This window comes from Polyergus mexicanus, unplaced genomic scaffold, assembly GCF_030449975.1.
Source record: "Polyergus mexicanus isolate NDT 795.1 unplaced genomic scaffold, iyPolMexi1.0 SCAF_12, whole genome shotgun sequence".
NCBI lineage: Eukaryota > Metazoa > Arthropoda > Insecta > Hymenoptera > Formicidae > Polyergus > Polyergus mexicanus.
In genome coordinates, this window is record NW_027223332.1 from 723,622 (window position 1) to 738,820 (window position 15,199).

The 15,199-nt window shown below is 31.5% G+C and overlaps 2 protein-coding genes and 1 long non-coding RNA gene across 4 annotated transcripts; 2 read left to right on the forward strand and 1 right to left on the reverse strand.

The window, feature by feature from the left end:
* Positions 1-2,365: 2,365 nt before the first annotated feature.
* LOC138938106 (uncharacterized) lies at positions 2,366-3,009 on the reverse strand. The gene is made up of 3 exons (XR_011447646.1): positions 2,937-3,009; positions 2,640-2,724; positions 2,366-2,412 (listed from the first exon to the last, which is right to left on the reverse strand). It is a non-coding gene; the product is annotated as an uncharacterized lncRNA (long non-coding RNA).
* A 2,566-nt stretch (positions 3,010-5,575) lies between these two features.
* Positions 5,576-9,523, forward strand: LOC138938245 (uncharacterized). Of its 2 annotated transcripts, XM_070305085.1 has the most exons (5): positions 5,603-5,618; positions 5,699-5,867; positions 6,558-6,652; positions 6,874-7,828; positions 8,010-9,523. In XM_070305085.1, exons 2-5 carry the CDS (start codon positions 5,825-5,827, stop codon positions 9,209-9,211), a joined length of 2,295 nt encoding a protein of 764 aa, XP_070161186.1. In that variant the 5' UTR covers positions 5,603-5,618; positions 5,699-5,824; the 3' UTR covers positions 9,212-9,523. The 2 variants fall into 2 exon arrangements, with proteins under 2 accessions (XP_070161185.1, XP_070161186.1); XM_070305084.1 differs by having other exon boundaries at positions 5,576-5,867.
* A 709-nt stretch (positions 9,524-10,232) lies between these two features.
* On the forward strand, positions 10,233-15,165 carry LOC138938027 (V-type proton ATPase catalytic subunit A). The gene is made up of 12 exons (XM_070304720.1): positions 10,233-10,340; positions 11,149-11,248; positions 11,315-11,427; positions 11,507-11,872; positions 11,955-12,011; positions 12,163-12,257; positions 12,336-12,607; positions 12,727-12,910; positions 13,158-13,275; positions 13,358-13,638; positions 13,742-13,931; positions 14,044-15,165. The coding sequence occupies exons 2-12, from the start codon at positions 11,167-11,169 to the stop codon at positions 14,134-14,136; spliced, it is 1,851 nt and encodes a 616-aa protein (XP_070160821.1). The 5' UTR covers positions 10,233-10,340; positions 11,149-11,166; the 3' UTR covers positions 14,137-15,165.
* The last annotated feature ends 34 nt before the right edge of the window (positions 15,166-15,199 follow it).

The window sequence follows — 15,199 nt, forward strand, 5'->3', positions numbered from 1 at the left end:
AGATTTCAGAACACAATACCATGCTGCCATAATAAATATAGTAAATGTATATCAGCATCATGTGGTACATAACGGTTGCTGTACCCTGCCTTTTATAAGCGAATTTTCAATGTAAACAGAAGTGTAAACGAATTATTTAACGGAATATCGTCTTGCGCGAGAAAGAATACTTAAATATAAGTAAATAATTATGTACAACAAAATAAAATATTTAAAAAAAATGTTTTTGATTTGATTATACACGATTCTTTCGTTTAAAAATTATATATGTATATATATATATATATATACGTTTTATATATAAGATTTATAAGTCAGAAAACAAATTCTTCTTTGATAGCCGTTAAAGAGAGCGATAATTATTAAAAGAATTTTAATTAGTTTCATTAATGACAGAATACTAACAACAGAGTATCTATTTAAATTTTGTAAAACAATTATCTGAAAATTCCCTGCTTTTCCGGGTATTGTTATTTAAAATTCCAGTCAAAAAGAAAATTTTACAGATTTTTAGTGCAAAAAATAATGCTTTCAAAAATAAATTTTTTTTTGTCGTATGCATTTCTGGTATGGTTCTTACTCCTATAAAAGAAAAACGTAGACTCACTTAAATCTCAAGTACAAGATTTACAAATGTACTGAGAAAAACTGAATAGTTTTCGTAAGATATTAAACACTGCTCACTGCTCACTGCTCACTTCTTACATTTCCCGATACTTGTCGCGATCGCGTTTGGAAAAGAAATTTGACGGAGCGTCTCGCATACTACTACGTTACCGTTCAAGAGTCGCCGTACAAATGATAACAGGGCTTTAACACGTAAACAATAGCGCGCCAATGTTTACGCCGCCAAGGCTAAATACCATGTTATTGATTATTCTATTGTATTTACATTCACTATCGAAATATTTTATATACTATAACATATATAGGATGTCCCAAAAGTTTCAGAACGGTAATACATCTCGAAAATAAAGTATTTTTGAGAAAAATGTTTCAAATAAAAGTTGTAGGGTTTTAAGTGGCGTATTAACTAGCAGTGTCAGTATGACTTTATATTATAGTTATAAGTTATTATAATTATATAACTATTTAAAAAAATATATAATCAAACTCCTTACAAAACCATTATCATGTAATAAAATTCGTATCACTCACCACCCAATGCGTAGCAGTTGATTGTATCGAAGCATCGTAGATCTACAACAAACAAATACAATACATAATCAATAATCGAAATTATATCAACGCTCGCAATAATTATATAATTGTTGTACCCTCTATATTTCAAGTGTACGATAATTAACAAAAATGTATTTAAATAATTTTATAAATTTTGATTCAAAACAATAAATTAATAAATAATAAATCTATTTATAGGCTGCTTGGCCGAAGCCCGATGTCTCTCCCAGACCTCCTCCTCCTCTCAGATTATCTAGATTGATAGCTCTCTACATTAATCTATAACATATAAATAAAATCCAACTTATAGCAGTATGCCTAAAATAATTAATATTTCCAAGAGTTGTGATTATTGTATACATTGAGAAATTTTATTTTTGACAAGCGCATTAGTAATTAATTTTCTAGTATTAATAATATTTTTCCTTTCCCTCTTATTTAAAAATCTCTTTAATGAATATTAATTAAAATTAATATTAATATTACCAAATTACAATTAATTGAAAAAAAATTTTATATGCTTTTTGTTACGTGAGAACTCGATATCTCTGTTCTATCAATTTTCGTGTGCTGTTAATCCGCAACTTATTTACTTGTCGTGCTATTTTCGCCGAAATACGTAATAGTGTGTAACCGGGCAATCTCAGAAATAAAAAATAAATTATAATTTGGCCCCTATAATTTGCGTTATAGAAAGTCTAACATATTATCGTAAATTCTTCTGCAAATTTTAAATCATTAGCTGTTTTCTTTTTTTGCAGTCGCGATAAAATATCTGCAATATATCTTTTATCACATACACGTTATTTTACAATATTGCTCCAATTAATGTAGAGCCAAGTTATCAATCCATATAAATTGGATTACAAAAAATTAAAATTTAATGTATATATATATATATAAAACATTAAATTATTGATGATTATATAATCATTTAAAAAATTTATAATTACATACGCAATCAATAATCATTAGTATGTTTATAAAATAAATTAGTTTAAATCTACATATTATAAATGCATTATAAAATGTTTTATGTTTAATTTAATGTAAAATATTAATTTAATATTTTGTAATCCATTCATCCATTTTGAGGTAATGGAACTAACTACAACCAAAATCCAAAATCCACAATCAACTCATTATAAAACCATTACCTCGTAATAAAATGTAATTAGCTCACCACTCGATGCGCAGCAGCGAAGTTGATTGCGTTGAAGCTACGTTGATCTGTAACATGCAAATAGAGTATAAATTGCAGCGCCTAAAATAAGTAATATTTCAAAAAATTATTATTATACGTTTTGAGTTTTATTTTCTATGCGTACAATAATAAACAAAAAGATAATCATATGATTTTTTAAATTTCGAATACAATTAACAAATTTTAATTTAATACAACCAATAAATTTAGATTTAATACACAACTACAATTTAATAAATAGATAGATTCTCACCCCAAGGTTGCTCCACTGTCGCCTAATGCCTTTCCCAGACCTCCTCCTCCTCTCAGATTGTCAGAGTCGACAATTCTATGTTGATCTGTAATATGTTAATAAAATTCAAATTGTAGACGCGCTTAAAATAATTATTTCCAGAAAATAAATATTAAATTTGATATTCGATACGCACAATATTCTCAGCAGATATATAATTATATAATTTTTTAAAATTTTATTTTATGTAACTAATAAATAGATAGTATTCTATTGCGTATAATCGTATCTGATTCGATTATCTCTTTGTCGGCTTACCTGTGCGGATATTATCGGAGCTCGCAATTTCTGCGTCTGTACCAAGCACCGTTTCCGCGGGAAAAGAGGAAGAAGCCGGACGTAACGTCCTGAAATCAGCGTCAGTATTTTTTGCTATCGCGTCTCGAAAATTAATGCAACGACGCGCCGCGTCGTTGACCTAATAAAATACTCTACGATTAATTCCTAAGTAAGCTTTCGATAAAGATAATACTAGACATAATGTAAATTCGTTTATAAATACATGTAGAAGAATAGACTCGTCTCTATCAAATACTCGGAAGACGGATAGAACAAAAGTATATCCATAATGGCCGATTATCTTAACCGAAAAGACGCTTGAGTTTTTATTCTTATAATTCCCGTCTAATATGTCATAAAACGATTAAATATTCTCACAGTTTATTCAAGAAAACAATTCTATTGTGTATAATCGTATCTGTTTGATTCGATTATCTCTTTGTCGGCTTACCTGTGCGGATATTATCGGAGCTCGCAATTTCTGCGTCTGTACCAAGCGCCGTTTCCGCGGGGAAAAAGGAAGAAGTCGGACGTAACGTCTTGAATTTAGCGCCGGTATTCCTTGTCCTGATTGGTCAAGCTTTAAAGTCGTAATATCGCGGATATAATATAATTCGCATTCTCGCGAAATCGAAATTTTTTAAATTAACCAATCAAGTCGAAGAAATCGCACGAAATCTACCGAAAATCGCCGAGCAGTTCTCGAACATTTGGCGCGGGAATTAAAATCGTTTAAAGTCTTTATGCAAATGGCATGATACGAGATATCCACGATTAATATTTTTTCTTCATAGTAGTGTGAAAATGAACATTTATTACGCATCCAAATTTTTAATAAAATTTTCAACTATCTCCAATTGTCTTTAGTACGTATCATGATATGAAGAATGGTAAACATTTCTCTTGTCACGGTTATCGCAATGTCGCAAATATTTTTAATAAGAAACAGGTCGAAATAAAAGTCATGATTCGCGAGGACCGTGCTCACCGAATCGTATACGAAAATCTGGATATTTTGTTCGCAATTTCAGCAAAGTTGATGGATGCTTAATAAATAGACCGAGCTAGTTTCTAACCTGTTTATTTCGATATTCATACACGTATGTAAACGAAAGCGAATCTATCTATCCATACTATATTCACTTTCATTTTAATAATCAGATGTAACAAAAAAATGCATTCTTATCGCATTCTTTCATCTTATTTTTTTATTTCTTAATCAAACATATTTGAATACTGTTGATACTGTTCTGTATTATTTGTAATTGCAGAGCGTGGAATATCTCATTATGATAATAACATAAATTATTATTCGATTTAATTTTATCACATGAATACTTTTCGACTAGAGTTTCGTATTCAACACTTTCTTCCAGAAAAAAAATAGAGAGGAAATGCAGATACAGTAAAAGATTGGATGCTTACAATTACGGTAATATCTTATTATTGATAACGATTCAGTTATTCACTGCATGATATATACAACAAGCAATTTGACAAGCTATTTTAACTTGTATAGATTTAAAACTAGATTTAAAGAAAAATATAAAATTATTGATACTTGATAATTTATTAATTATAATACTTGATAATTGTAGTATTTCATAAATTATTATAATATTTGAAAATAGATTTATATACGATACTTTATGTTGTCATTTAGGAATGTTTACGCGATTCAAGAAGAATTTTACCAAGGATCAAATATAAATATCACTGAACATCTGTAAAAACTACACAATAATATAGAGTAAATGTAATAGTACAACAGATTTTATTTTAAAGAAATTCTATATGTTCTATATTTATATAAATAAGACTTATAAACAGAAATGTATTTTAAAACTATATTTTATTTATTGTTGAGGATATAATTCATAATATATGCAATCAAAGATTTCACAAATTTTAAATTTGTTCATTACATCTTAAAAGATGAAGATTATTGAAAGAAAATTTTAATAAATTTGGCATTAAAAATTAATTATGAGTTATTATACAATATTAATTACTATGTGTATTATGAAAACTATAAAAATAGTCGTTCGTTGAAAGTTCATAGAATACGAAATCTTTCAAGAAGAAAAAAATATTTTTGAAGTAATATAAAAATATATGTCGAATAAAAAGAATATAATAAATGCGTATCTCAAATATTATAAATTTGAGATACTTCTCATTTGTTCATAAAATTGAGATTGATTATTGCAATAGATTTCTCGGTAGAAATACAAAATACTATTAAGCGATTTGTTCTACTGAACGCGCCCAATGAAATTGGCAGTGTAGCACCTTCGAACCGTATTTAAGATGATTTTGATTATAAATAGGCGCGTTCAGAAAATACAACTGTTGAGCATCGTCTTGTCAACACTCGACGTTGATTTGTTGGTTCTAGAAGTAAGAACCAATCACGTTCGATTGCTACTCACCAGTTGTATCTCCTGAATGCACCCAAGGCCTCTTGCAGCCAACGCGATGACGCGCGCGGGATATCCAATGAGAGCTCTGCTTTTCCGAAAGAATGAAGCTCTCATTGGATATCGCGCGTTGCGCGTCGCGTCATCGTGCTGGTCTGCATGAGTCATAAGAACGATGACTCAATCCTAGATGGGTGTTTCCATTGGAATACCCAATCGGGTATTTACCGTTATTTCTCGCGTATGCATTTCCTTTTTATCTTTTTATAAGGCTTTATATATTTATTTGATGTTGAATACTCGGATAAAATTGATTTCCAGAAAAGTGTTCGTACATTTCTCGTTCGGTGTTATCCAAGAAACAACTATCTTGTCCTATCGGTGTCAGTTCAAATCGTAGAAGAAAAAACTTTGTGCTCAAATATGTTAAAAGCTTTGTGCTAAAATATGTTAAAAAGCTTCTTCCATAAGGAAGCAAAAGTAAAAAAAGGTAATAAAAATATTTTCTGTATTTTTATTATAATCATTTTGTTATATTGAACTTTGTTTTTAATTATATAATTACATAATTATCTGTGATTATGACTAAAAACAGAATACTGACAAGGAACTGTCAAATCTTTTTATCCATCGTTAAAACTTGATATTCTAAAATATTTCCGGAAAAGTATAATATACCGATACATAAAAGACTATAATTCAATTCACAGAGCTCTTATTGCAAAACATTTATCATATTTTCGGTGATTTTGGAAATAGCGAAAAAGTGCCGAAAAATATTGTAACAGTCACAGATGACAAAATTAGAATCAAAGAGGATTAGATCTCTAATCAGAATTAATAGGATGCTTCAGTTAAATCGGGAATGATGTTGCAAATCGAATTCATAATATTACTTAAATATTTCGCGTAAGAAAGGAGCATAAAATTAGTATGAAATGTCATTTTGCTAGGTTAAGATATCAATAAGATGATGTCATCTATTTAAATAAGGTAGAATGCGCAAATGCGATATGTAATATGTATTTTGACAGATTTAAAATATGTACAGATAACTCTTTAACAGAGCGACTTTTGAATAATAATCGGTCAATCTTACAATTCCTAAATTGACATTATAAATCAATAACCTTGAGAGTAAGACCACACACAGATCAATAATTAATAATTTTATTTGCAGAAAAGAGATCTCTAGATTCTTTAAAGATTCTGAAAAGCGGATTTTATGCAAATATAATGGCTACAAATAACAAAATAACTAAAGATACAGTTTGGGTAAGCTTTTGATTTTAGTGCATACAATCTTATATTGAAATGCTTCTTAATTTAGAATTATCTTAATATTATTTAATTGTAATCATAGTTTAGTTGTATTTGTCTCCTCAAAAAGTTTTTGAAATTTGAAATTAATTAACGCTAAAGAAATTAGTTCTTTGATCTTTTGTTTCAATTCATTTAATAGAAATATAAAAATCTTTTGTATATTTATTTCTCAGGAAAAAATGAAGAGTCTTGCTGTTGAACAACAACAATACTACTATGAATTACTTCCTGACTGCATAGAATATAAACCTGACCATCATAAATACCTACTACAGAATATTGGTTATACGATTTATGATTTACCAACGAGCAATGAGAATGCAAATATAATGAGCAATGAGAATAAAAATATAATGAGCAATGAGAATAAAAATATAATGAGCAATGAGAGTGAAAATATAACAGAAAACATTTGCTTGAAAACAGAAATTAGTTGCTACTGGAAACCAGAAGATTCAAATGATGCATATGTAGTCGATAAAGTGAATTACAATGAAAAAGCTAGAAATGTCATAAATATGATATATAAGAAAATATGCGAATGTACAGAAAATAATAATACTCAAGCAATTTATTCTGGTATAATTTACAACATAATATTCCATTCTAACATGAATGTACAACCAAAGGAAAAAGAAGTAGAAGAGGAAACAAAAACAGAAGTAAAAGAATCAGTAAAAGAAGAAGAAAAAGAAGAAAAAGAGTCTGCCGTATCACCTATTCCTATTTTTACAATTAGGAAAAATATTCAGAAAACACCTGACACTGTAAAGAGTCCAAAACAAAAAGAAGATATAAAAAATGAAGTTGAAGAAGATTACGAGACATGGTACATTGATATTTGTGGCAGAGTGTATAAGAGTTGGATAGATTATATAGAAAACAATAACTTACCAGAATGCACTATGGTTGTTCCCAAAGACGGCTTTTATCAAGCAGATCCATCTTATTCAGTAACAGAAGACAACTCAACAGTTTGGCTTGAAGTCATAGATTCTCCCGCATGCACATTTAAAAACAAAATCTGCGGAAAAATAGATTTTGTTTCTACTATTGCTGGACTTGGCACAGCCGGCTTAGGTGTGGCATCATTGTTCACACCTCTCGCACCAGCTGCTCTTGTAACAGGTAAATTGTCACAAGATATAATTGATGTAATATCAGTTTTATTATATATGTTAAGCATTGATTATGTAATTTTTATAATCTGTCGTTTCTCTCATAGCAACATATAATAATTACAGTATAAATTTATAGGACATTTCGTATTATATTTTATTTTGAACATGTTCTACAATATTTATTATAGGTCTTGTTGCTAGTGGTGCAAGTGGTATTTGGACAGTCGCCCGATCTTCTCAGCAATTGGCAGATCGTAAAAGCCACAAAGAATCTATTACGAATAAGGAGGCATTACCTCATTGGCTTGGCATAGCTGGTACAGTATTTAGTTTCGGATCGTTTGGAGGAACAGCTGCTCTATCTAAAGCTGCTGCAAGTGGTAAAACGGTACCCACCTTTGCAAAAATGGCATTTGATACTGTACAAGGTGGCAATATATTCTTTAATGGCGCCGGTATCGTATATCAGGGTTACAATATGATAGATAAATATAAGACAGACAAGACTATCGATAAGATAGATGCGTTATATTTGGCAATACATATTATGTTTTTCACTGGCGCCGTAGTAAAGGTTCAATCCGCCAACGAAATCATTGAGAGCACCCAAGGTAAAGTCATCAATGATTACAGAGATACTTTGCGTAAGAAAAATCTCCGTAAGAAGTTTAATCGCGTTGCGCGAAAGGCTGCCGAGAATAATACATGTAGAATATCCGAGAACGCAGAAGTGATAAAGTACATAAAATATCGTGAAGAGTTATTATCTGTTAATCAGCCTGCTAACCAGCCTGTTGTTCATGGTCAAACAGACAAGACTCCACATAATACTGTATGGTCATTCAAAGGGGGTAAACTAAAAGTCAACGGTTTTATATTGTTAGATCCTGTTGAATATGTTGTTCGTCTCATGAAATCGGATATACTCAATGAAAACTATAAAAACAATCCATCTGGTTCCAAGAACTATGTTGATGATTCTATTGATCAGTTAAGAAAAATATTTTGTGATTTATTAAACCAGTTCTATCTGAGCGATACTTGTCCCAAGAGCATGAATCTGCCATTAATTCCTGACTTTGAACCACTTCTTAAAGATATGAGTTTTATGAAACTTGATGAAGAATGTTTGAAAAAACTGTTTAAGATCGTTGAAAGATTAATGAAACATTCTAGAAATAAAGAAGATTTTTTACTTATGGCTTTTTCATTTGTCTGGCAGTATTGTAAAGCAAATTTAAAGCAATGGAAAAAGTACTTGCGTGATCATAACCAAAACAATTCAGATTTTAACATTTTACAGAATATTATTATTGCTGTTTTTGAAGCAATCGACATGATAGTTAATAATCTTTGTAATGCCTTTGTGAAATACGTAGCTAATTCGTGAAGAAATAAATCGGATATACTCCAATATGAAAAACAGAAATTAGAAATAATGCTCAAAATAATCTTGTAGAAACAAGTTGATAATTTTTGAGAAATATATAAATTAATAGCTTTTTAATAGACATTTACTTTAGAACAAAACTTTGGCTTAAAAAAACTTTTGATATACCAGGTATATATGCTGATACACATTGTGCCTTAAATGAGATATCACACAATTTCACTTATTTACAAATATATTAATTATGTGTTATATATGAATGAGAATTATTTAATCAAGGCAAATAAAATTTAGATTGTATGTGTGTGTATATATATATATATATATATATATATTATAAATATGCATATATATATGTATATATATACATTTTTTAACATTTTTATTTGCCATAAATTCTATTTAATTTTGTTTAATAAAGAAGTAAATATTTATAAGAAATATATATATATATATATATATATATATATATATATAAAATATATACTTTTGTTAAGAGAGAGAGAGAGAGAGAGAGAGAAGATAGTCTTTGTATTATGCTACTATATATGTACTGACTTGTAATTCTTCTAAAAAATGTATTCAGCTATTGTGTGTGCCTTATATTTGAATTTATTATAATGTATATCTACACATATTATATAATTATCGTCAAAAATTATAAAATAAGTGTTATCTAGCTATATATATGACATATTGTTTTTTATATTTTTCATTAAGAATAATATATTTATGGTAATATATTTATGGTTTACCATTATTCTACATCAATTTAATTGATTTATTATTCATAATCCTCTAAAGAACACGAACGAATGAAGAATGTATTAGAATTAAAAAGATAACAAATTTTACAAATACATAATTTTGCATAATCGTATCAGTTTCGTAAAATTTACTCATTCTTTACAAAAAGATGTAAATTTAAACACTAGGGTATTTTATCGCTATATAGTTTTCATGCGGACTTGTCTTAATGCGCGTGTGCAGCCGATAATTGAGGATCGGCACTCGGCACGCGATCCAGTCAGCTGACCTGTCTTGTGATAGCAGCTAGGCTGGACTCGGTGAGAGAAGCACGTATTCGAGTCGTTAGTTAGACTGCTCTTGAGAACGTCGCATCTCGTCGGTGAGTATTGCATTGAATCGATCGCGTCAAAGCACAGCGATAACGCCGTCCTCTCGCCGTCATCCTAACGGATGATCAATTCAACGCTTCGCGGAAATTCACGCGAGCGAACGAGCTTCAGCGCGTGTAAGTAATATCGATCCAGTGTGCCGCTTTGCGTACGCCATCGTCTTTCCCGATCGAGTGCGAATCCGCGAATTTTCGATGGATTTTCGACGACGATGCGCCTCTCTCGATCACCCGGCGACCGTACGTCGACATTCGCGGCCGTCCGAGTAAAAAAGCGCCATTCCCTTGCCTAGCAGACGGCTCGCGGGCTTCGCGGGGCTACGCCTATTTTTTTGAACGGCCTGCTCACGTGAATCGCAGCTAGCGTGTGACAGCTGTACTTTTCCGAAGGTCTCGCCTTTGCAAAGCGACTCGACCGTTCGCTCGTTGCAAATAATAATCCGAAAACACCGGATTAATAAGTCCATTCTTTTTATATATGCATTTTTTTATGTCATTTATTTTAATCAATGTAATATAGGTTTGTTGCTTCTTATCCCCGTCTCTTTGTTACTTAAGCGCGAAAATATAAGGTGTTTGATTTTTTTGCATTGACTATGTAATTAATTTTTTCTCTTGTCTGCCTAAAAAATCTATATATATCTTATAAGCACAAAGATGTAAAGAATATAATTAAAAGAAGCATTAATTATAATCGTCTGCATGTATTTATTCTCAGAACTTGACAAATTCCCAACTGTTGTAAAATAAAGCATTATCAAGTAGACAAAGATTGCTAACTGATATTTTTCTTTTTCAGATAAATTAAGCATTCAAAATGACAAATCAAAGTTTGGCTAAAATTGCACATGAGGAGCGGGAGGGAAAATTTGGATATGTCTATGCAGTATCCGGTCCTGGTTAGTTCTTATCTTGCATAAAAATTTTTCTATATAACACACATATTTATGTATTTCTTATTATAGTTGTTACCGCTGAAAAAATGTCTGGGTCAGCTATGTATGAGCTGGTGCGAGTCGGTTACTATGAATTAGTAGGAGAAATTATTAGATTGGAGGGTGATATGGCTACGATACAGGTATATATAATCGTCCAGACATTTCATTCGTATCTTGGAGTATGGAGATAGTTTAGATAATTTCATAATATATTTTTAGGTATATGAGGACACAAGCGGTGTGACAGTCGGTGATCCCGTACTTCGCACTGGAAAGCCACTATCTGTCGAATTGGGTCCTGGTATCCTCGGCAGTATCTTTGACGGTATTCAACGCCCATTGAAAGATATCAACGAGCTCACAAACTCGATCTACATCCCAAAAGGCGTTAATATACCGGCACTCTCGCGTACTGTTGCCTGGGAATTTAATCCACACAATATAAAAAATGGCAGCCACATCACGGGCGGTGATATGTATGGCGTTGTACATGAGAATACCTTGGTAAAACATTGGATGATCCTTCCACCTAAATGCAAAGGCACTGTTACGTACGTCGCGCCAGCGGGCAATTATACCGTTGATGTAAGATTATATTTTCTACATGATATATTTTTCTTATTCTCTTTACGCTTTATATCATATAAATGTGCTCAATTATTTTTAGGATGTTGTACTGGAGACTGAATTCGATGGCGAGAGGCAGAAATATACCATGCTTCAGGTACGAAATTCACTTTTGTAGCGTATATATATATATATATATATATATATATATATATATATGTGTGTGTGTGTGTGTGTGTGTGTGTGTGTGTGTGTGAGTTTTGAATGTGTATTGTGCATGTTGTGAATTTACTGTTACATGCATGCAGGTGTGGCCAGTCCGTCAACCTCGTCCAGTCACTGAAAAACTGCCAGCTAATCATCCTCTACTCACTGGCCAACGAGTCTTGGACTCTCTCTTCCCGTAAGAATATTTGTCTTTGAATCTTAAAGCACATGTTGTGGAATGTATCTAGAAATATTTAAAACGTGTATGTTTCAGATGCGTTCAAGGTGGAACCACGGCTATTCCCGGTGCTTTTGGTTGCGGCAAGACGGTCATTTCCCAAGCCTTGTCAAAGTACTCTAACTCTGATGTGATTATTTACGTCGGTTGCGGAGAACGTGGTAACGAAATGTCTGAAGTACTACGCGACTTTCCCGAGTTAACTGTAGAGATTGATGGCGTCACCGAATCTATTATGAAACGTACCGCTTTGGTCGCCAATACATCTAACATGCCGGTGGCCGCGCGTGAAGCGTCCATTTATACAGGTATACAATATTGAAGAAAATTCATATATATCGCAATTCCCTAATTATAAGATGTATTATTAATATAAAACTGCACACATATTACTTAATAAGTAATCCATTCATTATTCATTATATAGGTATTACTTTATCCGAATATTTTCGAGACATGGGTTACAACGTGTCGATGATGGCGGATTCGACATCTCGTTGGGCCGAAGCCCTCCGAGAAATCTCAGGTCGTTTGGCTGAAATGCCTGCCGATTCCGGTTACCCTGCTTATCTTGGTGCTCGTTTAGCCAGCTTCTACGAACGTGCCGGAAGGTACGGGATTATTTTATATTATAATTTTTAATAAATATTAGTCAAATATGTATTTCCTTCCTAGAGATTACGATATTAGAAAGAATTTAACTATTTAGTTAATTATAATTAATTGTTATTATACTATATAGTTAACTTACAATCTTATGAGAGATTTATATAAAAAAATAGAGATAACATTTTGCGATTAATACAAATGCGACTAATTGATGCGCAACTAAAATATCAGATTTTAATTTTTATATAGAGTCAAATGTTTGGGAAATCCAGATCGTGAAGGTTCTGTTAGTATCGTTGGTGCTGTCTCACCACCAGGTGGTGATTTCTCCGATCCTGTGACTAGTGCGACGCTCGGTATTGTACAGGTACAAATTATATCTATGTGAATATATAAGTATATATGTAAAAAAAATATATTGATATTTTAACGAATGATTTAATTTGCAGGTGTTTTGGGGATTGGATAAGAAACTTGCACAACGTAAACACTTCCCATCTATCAATTGGCTCATATCATATAGCAAGTATTTGCGAGCATTGGACGATTTCTATGATAAGAACTTTCCGGAATTCGTCACGCTGAGAACGAAAGTGAAGGAAATCTTGCAAGAAGAAGAGGACCTGTCAGAAATCGTTCAGTTAGTAGGCAAGGCTTCACTCGCCGAAACAGATAAAATTACGCTGGAAGTAGCAAAATTGCTAAAAGACGATTTCTTACAACAAAACAGGTACATATCATTTCTTAATATTTTCTTAGATCTTAATTTTATGTAAATAATTAAATACACATCGGTCGAAAAAATCTTCTGATTTTTTTAAACTCTTCTGTAGCTATTCACCATACGATCGTTTTTGTCCATTCTATAAAACCGTGGGAATGTTACGAAATATGATTGCTTTCTACGATATGGCGAGACACGCGGTCGAATCAACGGCCCAATCGGATAATAAAATCACGTGGAATGTCATTAGGGACAGTATGGGCAATATTCTTTATCAATTGAGCTCTATGAAGTTCAAGGTGAGTAATTTTTAATATTTCTATGTTAATATAAATCTGACTGATTTCTTATAACTCTATATAACTTTAACATTATTTTTCCTTCTTACAAAAATGTGCTTTAAATTTTTAGGATCCTGTTAAGGATGGCGAAGCAAAGATCAGGTCGGATTTTGATCAATTACATGAAGACATACAACAGGCATTCAGGAATTTAGAAGATTAAATTTCTAACTTGTAACTTGTTAAAAGCAATTTTAAGATATTGGTCGTTCTGTATCTTGGCTCTAACATTTAAGGATGTCCTAGTCTAGCTTGTGAATTGGAAATAATTTACCGCGCGAGAATATGCTACATAGGTTACAAAAACAGCACGTTATCGATTATATAATATATTATTTACCATTATCCTTGAAAGCTAATGAATTGTAAATAGAGAAGTTGCATTAAAACTTTTGATACTATCTTGCAGTTAAATATCGTTCGAGACAATGCTATGTCATGTACGTGACGATTGAGACAATAAAGTGGGACATTCTTAAATGCACTTGAGACATATATTTAAAAACATGTTCGGCGTGCTCTAGAATGGACTTGACTCGAGATCCGCGAGAGTTACTTGTAATTAATTGGATATTATCAGAGAAAGTAGTTTTATCCTTTGCAAAGATATACTTTCATCTAAACCGCTTTGTTAATCGGGAAGTTAATATTCCCATGTTTTCTGTGTATGTGTAATATAAATGAAAGTATATAAAACGGCTTCCCCCGTTTCATTATGCGCGCAGATTAGAATTATTGTTACGAAAAGATACTCTCTTAATTATCAATCACACGGTACATGGATGATGGTAGCTCTTACCTTGCAAGAGATTGAATCATGGAGTATATTAAGTATTGTAACATATATATACATTGTAATGTATATTAAGTATTGTAACTATTTAAAAAGAATGCGATAAATAATAATCGCAACTGTTACACGTAATTAAATATACTATACTTTAACGATAAAATGTTATAAACATTGCATAATTTGAAAGTTCAGAGAAAGAACACACACAATAGATTAGATAAATAATCAAGGTGCGGAATCTTCAATAATGAAGATAAATACGAGAGAAATAAGAATGTGTACACATGACTAGTGTTCCATTGACTTCGATATCATTTCCATTGTATGATATGTAAAAGAAAATACAATAAAAGAATTATGCAAAAATTATATAAGAGGATCATGAACATACCGGGAATGGATAGTAATATTGTTGAATAAATTCACAGACTAC

Excerpts from the sequence above, each read along its gene's own strand:
- LOC138938245 (XM_070305084.1), top strand. The coding sequence starts at position 5,825 with ATGTTAAAAAGCTTCTTCCATAAGGAAGCAAAAGTAAAAAAAG. Across the intron at positions 5,868-6,557 it reads GGAAGCAAAAGTAAAAAAAG|AAAAGAGATCTCTAGATTCT; the intron begins GTAATAAAAATA and ends TTTTATTTGCAG. Across the intron at positions 6,653-6,873 it reads TAACTAAAGATACAGTTTGG|GAAAAAATGAAGAGTCTTGC; the intron begins GTAAGCTTTTGA and ends TTTATTTCTCAG.
- LOC138938027 (XM_070304720.1), top strand. The coding sequence starts at position 11,167 with ATGACAAATCAAAGTTTGGCTAAAATTGCACATGAGGAGCGGGAGGGA. Across the intron at positions 13,276-13,357 it reads CGACGCTCGGTATTGTACAG|GTGTTTTGGGGATTGGATAA; the intron begins GTACAAATTATA and ends TTTAATTTGCAG. Across the intron at positions 13,639-13,741 it reads GATTTCTTACAACAAAACAG|CTATTCACCATACGATCGTT; the intron begins GTACATATCATT and ends ACTCTTCTGTAG.